General features: G+C 44.4%; 1 protein-coding gene across 4 annotated transcripts in view; it reads left to right on the top strand.

Annotated features, from left to right (window-relative positions):
* Positions 1 to 18,980, top strand: part of SMARCA2 (SWI/SNF related BAF chromatin remodeling complex subunit ATPase 2) — a 169,616-nt gene that overhangs the window by 56,752 nt on the left and 93,884 nt on the right. For all 4 annotated transcript variants that reach the window (XM_028117307.2, XM_028117303.2, XM_028117304.2 and 1 more), the window contains exons 13-19: positions 1,944 to 2,044; positions 3,429 to 3,576; positions 6,806 to 6,969; positions 8,415 to 8,481; positions 9,144 to 9,254; positions 11,939 to 12,181; positions 13,605 to 13,718. In XM_028117307.2, coding sequence (XP_027973108.1) covers positions 1,944 to 2,044; positions 3,429 to 3,576; positions 6,806 to 6,969; positions 8,415 to 8,481; positions 9,144 to 9,254; positions 11,939 to 12,181; positions 13,605 to 13,718 — 948 coding nt within the window. The remainder of the gene's footprint in view (positions 1 to 1,943; positions 2,045 to 3,428; positions 3,577 to 6,805; positions 6,970 to 8,414; positions 8,482 to 9,143; positions 9,255 to 11,938; positions 12,182 to 13,604; positions 13,719 to 18,980) is intronic.

Genomic DNA, 18,980 nt, shown 5'->3' with positions numbered 1-18,980 from the left:
CAAGGAAAGAGAAGTGGGCCTTATATTGGAGATGGTGGAAAGGTCTTCTGGAGAGAACTGGAGATGGGTTACTTTGAGAAGGCGGTGCCCTGCCTTACCTGGTTCACGCTGAGGCTGAGCCACCCAAAAGTTTCCGGATCCTTCGGGCCTTAGAGTCTATTCGAAATTGTAAGTCTGGAAGCTTTGATGAAAGGGCAACACAGACTTGGTTTGATGAGGTTATTGATCCTCTTGGTTTCTCTTTAAATGTGATTCTTGTTTAAATTCCTTGGATATTCCCGTTACCCAAAGAGAAGCACATTTCTCAGTCTCTTGGAAGGAACGGTCAATAAATTTATCTAGAACCTAAAATGGTGATCTTGGATACTTTTAACAGAACTTAAGAAATAGTAATAAAGGTTGTGTTTTTTTTAGATCAACTACGAAATGCATTATAATTACAAATAGGAGGATTAAAGGAAGATTTTTATCTCCTTTCTGAGAGCATTGTTAGTGGGTAGTCATTAATTCTGTTTACCAGTGTGGAGGACTCTTGGTTCAAAGAGCACCCTGGCACAGAAGCCACAGACCGGGCGAAGCAGCACCAGTCATATAGCTCTCCAGAATTTTAAGACGATTGTGATTTTCTTCTATTTTGCGGACCCCTTTTTTCCCCCTAAATTAATCTCCTGTGAACACTTGTTAACTTTTACAAAGAGGAGGAATAATAAAAGTTTGGGTTTTTTTTTTTTTTAAGCATACCAGTAAAAAAGTAGCTGCCTTGGGTTGCATGCTATTTATTTTCTACAGGCCACTTTTGCTCTGAGATCTTTGAAACTTCCAGAATCACTTTTAAAAATGTTTCTTGTTCACGCAGATGAATGGGTCCATACAAGATCCATTGGAAGAATCTTGTCTTTGGGTCACAGAGCCAGGGAGGGACGAGGGACAGAGGGGCTGCTGAACCCACAGATGTCAGTCCAGGACAGACAGCCCCAGACAGCTCTGGGCAGCTGGGAATAGAATGAACTCTGACCTGGGGGTCTATGAACCCGGGTCCCCGTCTCGGGTCTACCGCTCACGGCGAGTCACGTCCCTGCTCAGAGCCTCATCCCTCCCCTGGAAAACGAAGGGGCTGGACTGATTCCTTGCCTCACCCCACAGCCTCTCAGTGACCCGCTGTCATAGGCTTGATTGTTAGCCTGAATATCATGTCAGTTCATATGTTTTCATTCAAGAGTCATGGGAGAGCATTATTCTCTTACAACTTGCTTTTAAAGAAATTCCGCTGGAGAATCTGGAAGGGTTTAGCTCTCAACACCAGTGGTTGGTCATGGGCATGATGACTACATAGCAAAGCTTCCCAGCAGATCAGCAGAGCGTAGTATGCAGTTGGGAGGAGGAGATCGTGACTCCATTGCCAAGTTACTGACAGTTTTCATCTATAGATTGAGAGATCTTGTGATGTGAAGTAGTCCCAAAGCAGTGGGTATACAAGCTCCAGCCCCACTACCTGGAGTGCATGGAGGACATCCAAGTCCCACCGATAAATTATCGGGGAGCAATTTTATGAGAAGGGCAATAGTAAGCCTCTAAGTCTGGCTTTGGAGAGAAGACTGTAGAATGCTTCTAAGTGAGAGCAGGTATGATGTGCAGGACTCTTTGATAACCAAACAATGATAAATATCCATCTGCGGTGACTTTTACCTATTTATTCTTGGGAGCAAGAGTCCTAATGGATCCTCAGAGGGTTTCTTCTGTTCTCTTGCTCCATGATTTAAACAGAAATGGAATGGCGTATGGCCTGGTTTAGGGAGGTGTTAAATTTACTTTCTCCCTTCATCGTATTTACTCTGGGAAACTGAATACCATTCCGTCTCTCTTCAGAAAGTGCCAATCCTAGAGATTGTCTCGTTGAAATGGAATCCTTCCTGTTCTTTACCCACCCCACCCCCGCCCCCCAGGATGAAGAAGAAGAGTCCAGTCGGCAGGACATGGAAGAGAAAATACTTCTGGATCCAAACAGCGAAGAGGTTTCTGAAAAGGACGCCAAGCAGATCATTGAGTGCGTATCGCTCAGTTTTCTCCCTTGTGAAAATGTGTGTCACGAGGATTGTGCTTGACAGATTTTCCTTCAGAAAACTTTGTCTGAGGAAGGAAGCCGACCGACTCCGTGGCCATGTTTCCCTCGAAACGCTGCCATCAGAGGTCACCACTCTGCTTCGGGTGCTCGGCTCCTTCCTTCCTCCTGAACCCCCACCTCCAGCTCAGGTCACTCCTCGGCTTCTCCCTGCCTTTGCGCTTTGCCCCAGACTGAGCCGATGGCGGCTGGCCCCGCTAGCTGGCTGCTTTGCTGTCTTCCCCTCCTCCCTCAACTCATCAGCACCCACCCAGGAACGCCCATGAGAGATGCCGTGTCCCCCCCGCCCAACGTGGTCTCCACAGCACCCAGGACCTCTCAGCACCCCATCCTCCTCCCCGGGTCCGAAGTGCCAGCTCTGTTCTTCACTCCGGCCATTCTCCACGTCAGCTCTTTGCTTGTGCGGCTCTAATGTTAAAACGTGGGGGAAATGATATGTAAAATAGAACATTTTTACGTAATGAGATTTTTTTTTAAAAAAGTGGAAATAGGCATTGTAATATTTTCTCCTTTTTTTTAAAGATTTTATTTATTTATTTATTTGAGAGAGAGCGCACGAGCGGGGGGGGGGGGGCGTAGCAGAGGGAGAGGGAGAAGCAGACTCCCTGCTGAGCAGGGAACCCAATGTGGGGCTCCACCCCAGGACCCTGGGATCATGACCTGAGCTGAAGGCAGATGCTCAACGGACTGAGCCTCCCAGGCGCCCGTATTTTCTCCTTTGATTCGAGGGCTGCAGGCCCCACACTAGGAAACCTTGTTTTCTGAGTCTGCCGCTCCTCCTTCACCGAAGGTTTAGAACCCCCCAGTGGCTCCTCATTGGCTGTGGAGTTGAACACCAGCTTGTTAGCAAGGCATAGGAAGCAGAAGCTGGCCTGTGTCTACCCCATCTCTGTGGGCATGTTGCTCCCTCCCCCAAGTCCCTCCCAGCATTCTGGGGATGGGATTTATCTTTGCATCTGGAGAGCCTAGGACGGCCTCCTTGGCCACAAGGTCATCTGCAGGGAGACAGTTCATGCTCGGATCAGTCATTTGAGGTCAGGCAGGCCTGCGTGCCAGTCCTGACTCCACTGCTTTTACGTGGCCCAGGCACATGAACTAACCTCTGTGAGCGTGAAGTTCCCCCACGTGCGTAAAGTGGGGACGATGCTCCTGTCTAGCTTGCTCACTTTTGGTGAGGGTTCCCGATCCTGTATTTTAACCAGAAGACATGCAGGCGGTGACCAGTAAACCATACGTAGGGTAGCCATGTTAGGCTCTCCACTCGTGCACCCGGTGATCTGTGGATGATTCTCTGCCTTCTCTGTCCCAGGACCGCCAAGCAGGATGTGGACGATGAGTACAGCATGCAGTGCAGTGCCAGGGGCTCCCAGTCCTACTACACGGTGGCCCATGCCATCTCTGAGCGGGTGGAGAAGCAGTCAGCCCTCCTCATTAACGGGACCCTGAAGCATTACCAGGTAATTGGTGGGGGCTGTGCCTTCTTGGCCAGTCCCGGTCCTTCAGCTCACTTCGGCTGGCATGTGTCTTGCACATGTGTACGAGAATTGCTTAAGGAGTTTGATGATGGTGAGGCCTTTGGAGCCACGTTGCTTATAATATGATGATTATCCGTAATGCTTGCTTTAGAAGCTTCCTTTTTACCATCTTACTAGGGCATACCCGTTTTCTCTTTCGTGAATCTAGGATGGGTTGTGTTTTGAGAAATACGGGCTTAACATTTGGAACAGTTTTATTGTGGATCTCTTCACAGTGGGAAACCCAGCCACATCCTATGAGTAGAGGGAACATCTCTGCCTCGTCATGTAGTCAATGAAGTATTTCTTCCAAAACTTCAGTGGTGGCTCTAGTTTAATACCAAGGATTCAGCTTCTGGGAGCCGCTGTCTACTACATGTATGCTTTTTCTAAGACACAGTAAAACGGTGAGCTTTGGTGAAACGTACACTGTAAACAGAACAGACGTTTCATTTGACCTGTTGGAATAAGGTCAGTTCCTATCTTCGACCTCCTACCACTTTGGCATTTCCCAAAGTGTGTTCCTTGGAACACTTGCTTCATGAGATCGCCCTTAAAAAGAAAAATAGGTTCGCGATCAAATAAATACGAGAAATACTATCATCCAGAGGTAGGACTATCTTATAATTTACTATTGCAGATTTGGATGCTTATGAGAATGAATAGGGGCCCTTCTTATTAATACCGAGCATAACCCAGGATGATCCTCAGCCAACCAGACATATGGGCACCTTGGCAGTGACCCCTCCTGGTAATCCCTGATGTGCATGAGCACATTCACGACTCTGCAAAAATAGCGTGCAATCGATGACTGCATATCAGCGTCCTACAGTGAAATAAAATGACTTCCTCTTTCCCAAATTTCTTTGACCACCCAACTTTATGTTCATATATCCCCTATTAACATCCTGTAATTTAGGAAGTATATGCTTAAAGTTCTCCAACTTTGTGGGCTCGGCTCCCCTAAACTCTTAACCCCCGGCACTGTGCTGGCTGCCATGATGTGGGGGTGAATCACTTTTAATGCCACGTTGATTACCTCCTGCGATCCAATGCCTTTCTCATCGCTTGTCCTCACCACCTTTCCAAACCTATCTCCCCCATTTCCATCTGTGAGCTTCATGCCCTTCTTCCTCTCCTGGGCTGCTGTAGACTTCCTGAGCAGGCCTCCACGTCGGTCCCCTTCTGGGCTTTTCCTCCACCAACTTCCTCCTTCCTGGACTCTGACCTTCCACATTGGACCGATGAGATCCTTTCCATTTCTCACAAACCGCTTCCAACTGTGGCTCAAGGCCTGCCTGGATCACCCTGTCCATGAGTAAGCTTTCTGCCACCTTGCTGCTTGACGGGTTTGTGTATCATTAATAGTTATGTAACCCTGGCATAGCGGGGGTCTTCCTGCTGCTTCCGGGGAAAGCCGCACACATTTGGTTCCCTATCCAAACCCTCCACTTCCATGGTCTAGGGAAACCCGAATCACCTCCCACCATTTTCATGAATTTCTAGTTTCCTCTGCTGCCAGTTTATGCTTCTGTTTTATCTGGGTTTAACACAAATGCAAAATTCAGCCCCTTTGCCAGTTTTCATTTAAAAAATATAAAAACCCACCACCACTGTCCAAATGTTTCTGGCATTTAGTTGACTTTCCTAAAGGTCTGGTGGTCTTGGGGTCCTGTTGCAGGCCTGCAGCCCCTCCTGCCCACCACTGTGATTTCCGGTCACTTCCCCTCTTCCTGTTTCTCTCACCTCTCAGTGTTGCTGTCCTTCTGCAAAATTCTTTAGGATGATTTGGAGTCTTGCGTGGTACAAGGTACCGCAAGTGGCCTATGAAAGTATTTCTGCAGACCATTGCAGTGCTTTCCCTAAGAAAATCTCTACTCGGTACAACTGAATCCGCGTGCCAGAACAATTTTAAATAAGATTATACATATCTATACGTATGCCACGTACTTTCAGCCACTTTTTGGCACATGTGGATACGTGAATGCCTTTTGTCTCCTCTTTGACTGCAAGCTTCTGAAGGGAGGCATGCATCTTACATAACGGCCAGGCATCTGTCTGCTCTACCTCCTTGCATGGTCCTTTGCACAGAACAATCATTTAATAAATATTGAAAATAATTGAATTACTCACTGGGTTCTTACATGAAACAAAATTAACATTTCCCTGAGCATGACTTGATTAGCAAGCTAAATTGACTTTAGCAGACATGCATATTTATATATTTGTGTATTTACGTGTGTTCACTTATATGCAATACCTAATATATAATATGTGTAAATAGCTATATGTATTATATAATACGTAAATATATGTATATATATAATATAAATAAAGAAACATATTGAATTGCTCCTACCATTTAAACCCAACATCTGTGCAGTGGTGGTGGTACTGGTATTGGTGGTTGGGAGAAAGAACTGGAACAATTTTGTGGTTTCACCCCAGCCTCTCTTGTACTTAACACAGGAACTCCACAAAGCCGCGTCTCTGTTGCAGGGCTTTCGTCCTTTAAAAATATGTTGGACGTGTTTCCAGGCAGTCATCTTCCCCGGCGCTGCCCTTGGGGAGCACCCCCACGGCAGAGTTTCCGTGTGAGGCGCCGGGAGCTCTCGCTACACCAGGGAATGTCCTCCTGCAGGCCCAGCAGTGGGCCCCTGGCTCCCTGGTCAGCCGGCTTCCTCTCGCGGAAGGGATCCCACCCCAGGGGAGGCTCTTCATGGCCAAGAAGGCTGTGTCTAATGATCTCTGATCCGTGTGCCAACCCTGCCTTCTGGTTTGTTTGTCTCTAATCCTCACATTGGCTTTTTGTTCTTGGAGTGGTTGGAATGGATTTTAGTTTGGGTTTTCTTCATTTATAATAACTCTGGAATGTCATATACTGTGAAATGCTAAGTAGGGATGAGCAGCAAAGCTGCTTAAAATCCCACCAGTATGCTGCAGCCCGTCATTTTCTAAATCTGATTAACACTTAGCACCTGCCAAGCAGCAGGGATGATTACAGGCTCATATTTTAAATTCTTTTTGTGTTGGTGCATCCTCCACTTTCCTACTGTGGGAAACCCAACGTATAGCACCGAGGAGTTAAGAAGTCACAGCCTCACTTGAGTTGTATTAGTATTAATTACCTGTGCAGATCTTGGATAATTGAAGCAATTACTCTTCATTTCAGCTCCAGGGCCTGGAATGGATGGTTTCCCTGTATAATAACAATTTGAACGGGATCTTAGCGGATGAAATGGGGCTAGGGAAGACCATACAGACCATTGCACTCATCACTTATCTGATGGAGCACAAAAGACTCAATGGCCCCTATCTCATCATTGTTCCCCTTTCGTAAGTAAAGTCGTTTATTCCATACTTATCTTTCTGTACGTTGTAGATTGCCCTGTTAGTAGCTTGCCCTTGTTTTTCATTTAAGGCCGAATTTTCGCATGTAGTGGGATCACCAAAGAGCATCTGATCTGGACTTAGGTTTTCGCTTCCCACCCCCGGCCTTTTTGAATGGCCATTTAAACACGGGACGGAGTGATTTTTATCAGCCCTTAGCACCGCGCCCCGCACACCGCACTTATTTGTCATCACACCTTAAGCGGCTCACGGGGCAGAAAGGTTTTGATATCTATTTTTTTAAAGATTCTTGGATTTTTTTTTCCCCTTGTCCCATTTCCAAAAGGTTACATATATTCAAAAAGTATGCCTTCTTAAATCTGCGTTGACCATATCTTTTAAAGTAGAATCCATATCACAGTCGTAACTGGGAGGGCAGTCTAACGTCCCGGATTCTGCTGCTTCCTGTTCTCCACTCAATTCCCAGAGCCTGGGCGGTTCCTCTTTTCCAGCCTCTCCTGAGAGAAGGAATACCATCCTCCTGGGACTGTAGTGTCTCTGGCTTCAGGTGTTAGGTCACAGTTCTATTCACTGAGACCTTTGTCGATCTCAGTGCTAACACAGACTTGGACCTTGCAAAACAAACCAACCAAAGGGATTCTGGTTTAGCATTTGCAAATTCTGTCTGAACGAGGACTATTTGCAGACCTGCTGAATCTGTATTATCTGAACCCATAGTATTTAGTTATCCTTCGTATTGCATCTTCATTTCGAGGATCTATTTTGTTCTTTATCTATATTTTTCATGTTCTGACTCCCTATATTATGGTGATGCTTTCAGAGATTTAAAAAAAAAAATAAAGGCATTCCATATCTCTCCCCCTGCTCCCTCTTGACAGATTTATTTAAAATTTTCATGAGCTTTTGTCATTTGCTTTTTCCTGACTCAACTTTTCTGTGAACTTATATAGCTGTTTTTTTTTTATTTTATCATTATGTTATGTTAATCACCATACAGTACATCATTAGTTTTTGATGTAGTGTTCCATGATTCATTGTTTGCGTATAACACCCAGTGCTCCATGCAGAACGTGCCCTCTTTAATACCCATCACCAGTTTTTAAAGAGTCCCCAAATCACTCTGGCAGTTGCTGTTTTCAATATTGAAATTAAGGGGGTTTCTTCCCCCTCAATGTTTATGCATTTTTTAATTTTATTTTTTTCTTATGAGATTTCTTAGGAACCAACAAACACAGTTGTCATGCTTTGGGGCAGCTTATTTCCCACTTATCTCTTATTTCCACACCGTTGAAAGAAATACGTAGTTGAGATATTTTATATTCTCTCTCCCCTTTCAAGGTGAGGCCTGAGCATGAATAAGAACATCTTTTTAACCACCGACTTTGATACCAATGTCTTTTTCTCTGTATGTTTTCTTTTTTGTTCTCTAGGACTCTGTCTAACTGGACATATGAATTTGACAAATGGGCTCCTTCTGTGGTGAAAATTTCTTACAAGGTTTGGAATGCTGTATTTATATATAAATGTGGAAAAGCAAAAAATAGACCCTCTTTTTTTTTTCTTCATTCCATATGCACATCTGTGAACTGTATTTGGTTGTAAAGTTTTGTCATGTACATCATGTACCAAACAGTGTGAGTTAATCATCCCAAGAAGATTACTGTAATAAACCATAATTACTTTCAGATAGTGAAATGCAGAAGAAAATTGTTAATTATCATATTGCGAGGTTCCTGATGAGAGTAATACAAATGACAAATACCGCACATTCCGCGTGCCACCACCGTACCCGCTGTTCCCGCAAAGTTCGGCAATTACCCGGCCGCCGGGGCTGCCTGCCACACGCTCCCATAGAAAGGGAGCCTTTCAGCCGAGCCGCGGGTTCTCTGCCACCTCGAGGCTGCTGTAATTTCCTTATCTGTGTTCCCTCTCCCTCAGTTTGCAGAGGGGAAGCCTGCCTGTAAGGGTCTGAAAAGTGTCCAGATGTGCGCTGATTTCACCAAGCACTTTCTTTGTGGATAATGGATGTGTGTATGATAATGCATAGAGGTGCAATCTGCACTCACGTGTCTGGGCTCCATTAAGCCATGAATAGTGAGGCAAAATGCACACATTACTTCCATTGGGTAATACATATATCTCTCTCTCTTTCCATCCAGGGTACGCCTGCCATGCGTCGCTCCCTTGTCCCCCAGCTACGGAGTGGTAAATTCAATGTCCTCCTGACTACTTACGAGTACATTATCAAAGACAAGCACATTCTTGCAAAGGTATGTTTTCAAAAAAAAAAAAAAAGTTCTTTTACCTCTAATTACGGACCATTGCACTGGAGTCTAAAGTATTCCCCTAATTATACTCACTGGTATAATTTGATCGTTAGATGGCTTTTCCCTCTCTCTCTCTCTTTCTCTCCCTCTCTCTCTCTCTCTCTCTCTCAGAGTCAGATATATTTTGGGAATGGGTTTTAATTTGATGCGTGCTTTTTGTTGTTGTTGTTTCATTTCGTTTGTTTTTTTTGGCATATGTCGTTGATCCTGGTTCTCTTACTGAGCCTCTTGTAGTTAATGAGTTTACAGCTCTTAAAAAAATTCACCTGGGCTCCTTCTGCAACTCCTTTTCTCTCCAACGGCCCTGAATGTGCTTGTGGAGGAAATAATTGTTTTGGTTGTCCTGGGTTATTGTCAGCAGCGTGACTTCATTCCTCTTGTGCCTCTGTCTCTCCAAAGACGAGTAGGCACCTCTCCATATCGTCTCCTCCCTGTGAACGTTTGTCCAAGCTGTAGCTTTGGTGCTGTTCCTGGGTTAGGTTTTTTTTTTTTTTTCCCCTGATAAAATAACGGGTCATTGTTTGGATGACTCTGGGCTGTTTCTGTGACTCTTCACTCGAAGCTGAGGAAGAGTTGTTCTCTACCTGAGACACATGTGTCTCCTAATTTGTATGTCCAAAGTTGTCCTTAGGCCGGAAGATAGAAAATTGTTCTTAGATTTCTCTCACCTGGCCTCCTAACGCATTCACTCAGAATACCTTCTTTCCTGGGCCCAAACGTGAAAACTTCATTTCTCCTGCCCTGCAGTGTGGAAAGTGCTATAATCTGAAACTAAGCGATGGCCAGAACTGAGCAGAATCCCCGTTTCTGGGATCTCTTCTCTCTCCACACGAAACCTTTGCTCTGGGCACCGAGAGTTCCCTGCCTGACATCTCAGGGGCTCCCACAGGAGGCTTAGTAATTGAGATGGCAATGGCCATAAGCCTGTGTTCCTGTTCCTCATTCTCCGAGAGGAATTTGGCAGGGTCAGAAATGACACGTTTTCAGTAGGACTCCGGGAATGTGTTCGTAACATCGGAGATCCTTTAAAAAAAAGAAAAAAAAAAGTCCTATCACGTCTTCTGCATATGTATTTCAGAACTCACCAGAACTTACCAAAGCCTGGTAATGAGATGAGTTGCTTTTATTTGTTGCTGGAGGAATAAAGCTATAGAAGGGGTAGTGATATTTTGTCCAAGCAGAAGACCTAATGGGTAAATGAGTAGATTAGCAGAATCGAAGTCCTCTCTGATTCCTTGTTTATTAGGTCATTAGCTAAATTAGGAAAGTAGATTTCGACTGCTTACTTAAATACGTTTGTATCTGCTGGCCTCTTTTCGTGCTATTGGTAAGCTTGGGGTAGTTGTCTGTACAACTTCATTCTCATGGACACTTTTCTTAGAAATCGTGGAGGAAGAGTAAAATAACAAAAACAAAACCAAAGCTCTGGTAGTTTCTTTTACCCAAACATCCCAGCCTGACTGATGGATTTTATGTTCCTTCTGCCCCGACTTACTGTCACTTCCGATGAGGAGGGCAGGGACCATCTAGAATACTTTGCTCGTCTGCCTCCTCTCTGGGAGCTTTGGAGCAGGATCCGGGGACATCTGAGCACCAGATGCTTTTCTTGGCCATTGCCACTGTTTTGTAGGGAATGAATAGGCTTAGTGGGACATTCCACATTGTTCTCACTTGAAGAAACTGAGACCAGTGACCTTGAAGAGGGCTGGAGGGTAAGTTATGAGAGAGGAAGAGACCTGCGTGCGGACTTAGGAGGGAAGATTGTGTCATATGGCTCTTTTTTATTTTTCACACGGTAGTCATGCTGGGAAAGGAGATTGTGTTTAATTCCAAAGTTCTGGCAAAAATAGAGGAATGATATTTTAGCATTGTCTTCACTGGCAGTGAGTATACCCTTGCACTGTAGATGTCTCAAAGCAGTGATCCTAGACTTGGCAGGTAAGGACCTGGCAGGTTAAGGAGTAGGTCTGAACCCAGAGACTCCAGGTTGCCAGATCTTACTTTTTTAAGAGAAGCTGGACATTCAGATTTTTATGTGAAATATTGCAACTTTTAAATGTTAGCAGCTCATTCAAATTAAGAAGAAAAAAGAACCCTGAGCTGAGCCAAGCCCTAACAATATAACAACAGAAGTGAGGGCATGAAGCTATAAGCACCTACTGACGCCATCTTGGAAAATCGGTCATTGATTTCTGCCTTGAGTGGAGAGCTCTCTTCTCTCCTTGCTATGAGCTGAGGCAGCATGAGCACTAAATCGGGGATAGCCGTCATGGTCTGGCATTGATAGAAGGCGTATTGGTTGGGGAGACACAGGAGCTCGTCCTGGCCCAACCATTTCATTCTGGGCCCAAGTTCCCCTCTTTGGCAAGAGCAATTTGGAATCACATGGCCCCTAAGCAACACTGTTTGCTCTGACATCCCATTACCACGTGATGTGTTACATCATCTATCAAGTATGGGAACCAGACCGTTGAGACTTTTTTTTTTTTAATCCGAAGGAGAATCACACCATATTATACACAAAGTCTGAATTCCTTGGTGTTCCACACCACGGCTTGCCTGTTGGAAGTGGTTGTATTTTCCCTTGCTCACCGCCTCGCCCGTTGGTCCTTCCTCTTGTGTTACAGATTCGGTGGAAATACATGATCGTGGATGAAGGCCACCGAATGAAGAATCACCACTGCAAGCTGACTCAGGTCTTGAACACTCACTATGTGGCCCCCAGAAGGATCCTCCTGACTGGGACCCCACTGCAGAATAAGCTTCCAGAACTCTGGGCCCTCCTTAACTTCCTCCTCCCCACCATTTTCAAGAGCTGCAGCACATTTGAACAGTGGTTTAACGCTCCATTTGCCATGACTGGAGAAAGGGTACTGGCCTAACTTTTGCATTTTCCACTGCATGGCAATGAAACGAATGTGAAGAACCCAAAGCTGAGAATGTTAGAGCCCAGAGAACCTGGAGGGTAGTTGACAATGTCGCTTACTTTACAAAACTCATCAGTGGGTGTGTGTGTTCTCTTTCCAGGGTTGTTTGCTGCGCTAAGGAAATGGATCTGATGATGGGTCTAAGGGTCCTAGGTTCTAGGGTCCTTGATCACTTGCTGACAGATTAATCAGGCCACTAGAGAATGATCCTGATTGATGGAATCCTTGTCTGTATGGGCTACAGGGAGGATGAATGGAGAGATATTTGTTGAATGAGTTTAACCAGATCCACCGAACCAACCTAACACAAACCTTAAAAAGCAAACTATCTCCTTGTTGTAAACTTGGGCTTCTCTTTTAACTGTTTCCCCATGAAGAGTCTGTGTGTGAAACTGAACTAGCTCACAGTAGTTTTCTGCACACATTTTTTTTCCAGTTTCAGTGTGAGCCTCCATTTTGTATCTACATTAATACTCCTCAAATCCCGGAGTAGCCATTTTCAAATTTCTTATTATCATTCCTTCCACCATCTGTCTTCTCTTGGAGCTCATTTATGAAAGGAAGTCACGGGCCATTGCAAGGAAGAGGAATGGGTACCTGTCCTTTTGATTAGTGGTTTCTTAACTGTGGGAATGAAAAGCCACTTAGAAGGCTTTGGGGACATTTATGTTGGAACTATTCAGCACTTTAATTTTGAAGTACATTATAGGGACCTTTGCCTTTTGTCAGTAATTCATTGGCTTGCCCATTTGTAGAAAGTAATGTCAATCAAGTCTGCCCCCTAGAGGTTCATAGAGAAAGGTGACACAGGTGCTAGAGAAGGTTCTGTATAAAGAGGACTGACCAAGATCAGGGCGGAGGCAAGGAAGAGTGGTGAGGTAGCGGGGCTTGGAAACCCACCACTATCCGCTGGGTCTACTCTCTTCTTCTTTTCATGTTCTGACCTTGTCGCCTGAGGGTGTTTCTGCATCTGAGACAATCCAAGTTGGGAGCCTGACTTAAGGCTTCGACTTTGAGTAAGCACACGTGCACTATTGCTCCTTTACTTGGGTTCTGTCTCAGTCTTCAGTAAGACTTTGTTGCAGTCCTATCCAAAAAAAATTCTGAGCTGGGGGACTGGTGGCTCGGGCCCCTGTTCCATGGAACTCTGCGTTAGGACAAAGACACCCATTTAGAGGCCATTTTATTACCACCTGGCCCCGGGGGAGGATTCTGAGGCGTGCATAACAGGTAAGGACCTGGCCTTCAGGGACACAAAATTTCAGTCACATATCACAACAAATTAATAAATGTAACCCTAAAGCGTTATTTCATGAAACATCATTAAAAAAAAAAAAAGTACGACTCATCTGAGGTTCTCTCCTAGGTGGACTTAAATGAAGAAGAAACTATATTGATCATCAGGCGTCTACATAAGGTGTTGAGACCATTTTTACTGAGGAGGCTAAAGAAAGAAGTTGAGTCCCAGCTGCCAGAAAAAGTACGTTGCAAAATTCAAAAGCCGTGGTTTCTTTCCTTGCCGATCTCCCAAGTACCTGCGTCTGAAATTGTGTTTTTAAAACAGCAGGCTCATATTTTAGTCCCAGGTATCTTGGAAATATCATACAGGACATTTTTGTTTGACAAAAGCTAGAGGTTTTAATGTAGAGAGAGAGAGGGAGAAGGGAAATTTCAATATTTTTCAGCCTGGTCTCCCTAAAGCTTTGGGGCCAGCTTTTATAAAATTACCACATTCATCGAGTCTCCTGACATTTTCCCTTTCACTTACATCAACTCAACGTTATATTAGTTTAACATCATATTTTAAGCTTAGATTTTTTTTTAAGTTATTAACCTCGTGAAGTTCATTCTTGCAGCTGCCACCAAATTGATCTGCTAGTGAGTCAAACAAGGATATGAGTTTGGGACTTGCATCATCATCAAAAGGCCTCATAAACATTTACCAGATTTCCTAGACATTTATTTAATGCTTGTGATGCTTGTGATGTCACTCTTCGGGCAATAAGTGAAAAACAGAGTTCCTGCAAACTGCAGACATGTCACCTAATTATTCTTGGACATGGCTTTTGTCCTGCACCATAAAAATTAAGTTCCTATGAGTATTTTACGCAGGTATTTTTCAGATGGTGTCTTGCACCCTGACTTCTCAGTGCTTGAGAATGTCTTTTGAGCCTTTCACTCCACATTTTTTGGTTTGCTTCGGGTATTAGTTCAATATGTTCCTGATCATATTTTGGAACCACACACTTCTGAGTTCTAAATTTTATTCTCTTGAAGATAGGTTGTTTGGCATTGTATACTGCTTGGTACAGGAGGGGTATTTGGACTTGAGTTTTCTCTGTAGATGAGCCAGTTCTGAAATGTGTATTTTGCGTCATTGTGTTTTCTTCTCTGTGATGACTTCTGGTTTTTTGTACAGATTGGTTCGTGCTATTCATCTCTTAAGTGGGAGCCGACAAGAGAGCATACAAAGTTGATCATCTTATTAAGAGAGAATTTTGTTCCAGATTCCCCTATTCATTAACAGTCAGGGGGAAGAAATTAAACTTAAGTACAGTTCTTATATCATGCTTATCCCAGCAGAAGCCTAAGTATTGAAATGTTTTATTTTGCTAGTGAATGCATCTTGGGGATTGAAATGCTGTTGATATCTTTTTGACTTCCTATGGTCTTGGCATCTTTGGGTAACCCCCTTACTGTTCAACGTGGACCTTGGTTACTGAATAAACTGGGGAATGGGTCCAGTGGTCATTTGGCCGCCTTGGACTACTTCCCAGCAAGAGATCCTGCAAGGTATAGAGGTGGATGTTAACGATTTTAACGTGTCCTAGGCTTTCTGTTTCTTTAGCAGAGGTATAAAATCAAAGGTAATTAACCAAAGTCCTTCATGTAGTCATTCTATAAAACTTCTTCATCTTTCTTAATTTCCAGGACTGGCTAAAATAGATAGATTTTTTAAAAAGCACATCACAAGTTGGAAATATGCCCTGTTTGAAGAAAATACATTCTATAAAAATCCAGACTTGCCCAGCATAAGGGTTATGGGGTGATCAGTTGTATCAAAAAGGAATTCTTGGCTTTACTAAAATATTTATTTCACTGTTCCTTCCACAGAAGAGCTTCCTGAGTCTTGGCAAACTTAAAAAAAAAAAAAATAGGATTAGATTATAGAGTGCGTGTCTCCTGCATAAAGCACACTTAGACTCTTTAATACCCAGAGTATTATTTGAGGTACGTTAACTGCCCCGTATGCGGTATATGATCTACGGCTAAGCTCCCTTTTATGGAGGCAGCTCGGTTGAGTAGAAATCATGGGCTCTGCCTGTCACGGCAGACACGGGGCCCTCTCTCTTACTAACCTTGTCATGTCGGTCAGTTAATCCAGCTCATCAGTGAACTGGCAAAGAAATACTACCTGCCTCACAGAATCACTGGAGATTAAATGGATGTAGGACCCATGAGTCGAAGCCTGGCATGCGGTAGGCTCTCCACTGGTGACAGTCACTGCCACCATACTCCTTAGCATCAACTCCTGTTACTCTGACTTCTAGTTCCCTTTTCTGTTCACCTCAGGCTCTGTGCTCATCAACCTTTCCAGGGGAGTCAGGGAACTCATCACTTTGCACGCATAGGTAGCTGTTGATGTGGTTTGGTCTGTGTTCCCTCTCTACTTTTTCTGTCTTGTTAGGATTTTTTACCTGAGGGAAATTGGCCATTGAAGTGTTGTCCTTGGGGTGTAAGGAGCTTCCCTCCGCCACCATCGGCTTACAGCCACGAACAACGCGGATGTCTTTCTCAGCCTCTATAAAGAGCTGGGCAGGGATTCTGGCTGATGGCAGGACAAAGGCCAACTGTTCCACAGCAGGAATTCTCAGATGCTCTCATGAAAAGTCACCAGTTAGGGGAGTGTTTTTTAATTTTATTTCTAAATTTACATATAAAATCCACTCTGGGGTATAAAGTTCTGTGGGCTTTGACAAATGCAGAGTTATGTGAACCACACGCACAGTCAAAATGCAGAACAGTTCTCCCTCCTAGTACCACCCCCCCCAAAGTCCCTGGTGCTGCCTGTTTTTGGTCAGATCCTCTCCCTAACCCTTGCCCTCATGCGACCACTGATCTGTTCTCCATCCCTATAGCTCCACCTTTTCCAGAATGTCACAGGGATGGAGTCAGACATCATGTCTCATCATCACACCTTTGCATCTGGATTTTTTCACTCAGTGTAACGTGTTTGAGCTCCATCCAAGTTGTTGCCCATATCTATGGTTGTCTCATTTTTACTGTTGAGTTAGTATTCTGATCTATGGACGCGCCATAGTGGGTCTGTCCATTCAGTGGAGGGGATGGTTGGGTTGTCTCTGGTTTCTGACAATTATGGATGCATCTGCTGGACACATGGTGCATAGGTTTTCTTTTCACTGGAGTAAAGACCCAGGGGCAGGCTTGCCGGGTCCTATGGTAGGTTCACACGTAGCTTTATAGGAAACTTCTGGAACCATTGTGCATTTGCTCCAGCAATGTCTGAGCCTTGCGTTTCCTCCACGTTCCCATCCGTCCTCATCGGGTGCCGTCCGTTTTCTTGACATTTTTAGCTATTTCAACAGGTGTGCACTGGTATTGTGTAATAAATTTGTATCTTTCTGATGTCCACTGATGTTGGGCATCTTTTTATTGCATCTTTTTATCCATATGTCTTCTTGGATGAAACGGTGCTCAAATCTTTTGCCTGTTTGTTTGTTTTTTAATTGGGTCATTTCTTTTCTTATTGTTGAGTGTTAAGCCTGAAAAACTCTTAAAAATAGGAAATGTATTTTGTGTGTACTAAACAGTCATTCTGTCTATTATCCTGGACTGAGCTCAGATGAAACCAAAGCAGGCATGTCAGGGTCAAAATTTTGATAAGGACAGCTCTACTTCATAGCAAAAAGTTTTCATAGATGACTATTTGATAAAAATGAGTTTTCATTGATGAGTATTTAATAATATCATGAGTCTAGTGACACACCTAATGAGCAAGGGAGGGTACCATTCCCCCCAGTACACCCGACACCACCAAGCTGCAGCATAAAATCCATTCCCTATACTCAGGAAAGAATGGCAGCTCATACGAAAGGACGTATATAAAACCTAATGTAAACTAAATAAAAATTGATTTTGCGATTTGGCTCCCATTTGGGGTTGTCTATGCTGACTGTCCACTATGTTAATTTATAGATAATCAAGAGCCAACTATACTTTCAGACAGCTGTGTATATATATATATATTGACGTCTAAATACGCTAAAATATGTATACAATGTCGGAGGTTAACTAGAGGTTGACCTACCTAAAATCGACCCTAATTTTGATTTAATCTGCATGAAGCAACAAATCAGCTTCGCCAAGATGGGCAACTTGTACATTCATGATATAAACATTTAGAATGCTTGATGTAATTAATCATTACTTCGTTCCTCCCTCGCACCATAGATTCCAGACCCTGGGACTTTGAAGTATGTAATCTTATTGTTTGGAAGTCTCAGTTCAGAAAGTGGTAACGTATCACACCCTGTAGTCTGGGTGCACTGTTCCAATAATGCATCCTTTTGGAAAGGATGTTGTAAGTGAAGAATAGTATTCAGGCAGAAACCACGAATAACGCCTGAATCCTTCTCTGGGGGTCGGTGGAGGAGACTCTGGGCCAATATGAACACCTGATGTGGCTCCTTATGGGACCAGTTTGATCACTTACTAAAGTAAGAATTCTTAGGTGAGAATTACCCTGGGTGTGAGGTCAGCACCTCAGTTTTACATACAACTTGAGCAAAAATAGCCCCAGGGGCTCACCAGCCTCACTCATCGGGGGGACTCCCCCCTCTGAAAGGGGCACAAATTTCATTTCCTGCAGTGTCAGCATATTTTGAGGAACTTCATTCATGCCATCATCAGGTACCATCACATCTCCAGGGGTGAACTCAGACCCAGCAGAGTTTAGAGGGCATGATTACCATAGAAACTTCTCTCCCTTGGTCCCTGGCGATCTCTGGGTATGTCTACTTTATAACTGTTCAGTCTGTCCTTTTCTCAGTACCTAGCTCTGGTTGGCTGCCTGCCATGTGTATGGCCTGGGTGGAAGGTGCAGGAGTCACCCCAGAAACAGGCACGGTGTGACAGGTCAGCAGATGGGGTGGGGTGACACAGCCTACTCACCTTAGACAAGGGCGTGATGCTGAAAGGTCACCTCATGCACCCCATCCAGATGAATAATGCAAGCATTCAAGCCCTTTAGGGCAGGGGTCTTCAGAACACACCCTTGGGCGGGGGGCGGGGGGACGGTTGTGTATTTGGGCAGGGTTGTCTACTAGTACTCCCTTGGAATACAGAAACAAGATTTTTAGAACTTCCGTTTATATTCTAAAAATAAAAAATTAAGCTTCATTGACCTCTACCATACAGACTGACACTGGTACCCACGTGGTGTGGGATCGGAAAGTCCGTCATGCGCCTGGGTTGGACTGGGGAGGTCATCCCAGGGGGAGCGTGATGGGAAGCACCCCCACCAGGGCACCTGACCGCCCGCCCACCCTCACAGCCCCACTCCTGCACTTCCTGCCTATGGTGAGACAGTGTGGAATTAATACCCTGTGTCCAGACCAGAGGATGTGGGAGGATCTGATTTTCACTAGACCGACATTCCCAGCCCCCAGCATGGACAAAGGGCTTACGAAGATTCTGCAAAGGATAGCAGGTTGAACACAAG

The sequence above is a fragment of the Eumetopias jubatus genome, unplaced genomic scaffold, assembly GCF_037043125.1.
Source record: "Eumetopias jubatus isolate StellerSeaLion01/CBP00866 unplaced genomic scaffold, mEumJub1_p1.0 scaffold_15, whole genome shotgun sequence".
Taxonomy (NCBI): domain Eukaryota; kingdom Metazoa; phylum Chordata; class Mammalia; order Carnivora; family Otariidae; genus Eumetopias; species Eumetopias jubatus.
This window is presented reverse-complemented; position numbering and strand designations above follow the sequence as displayed.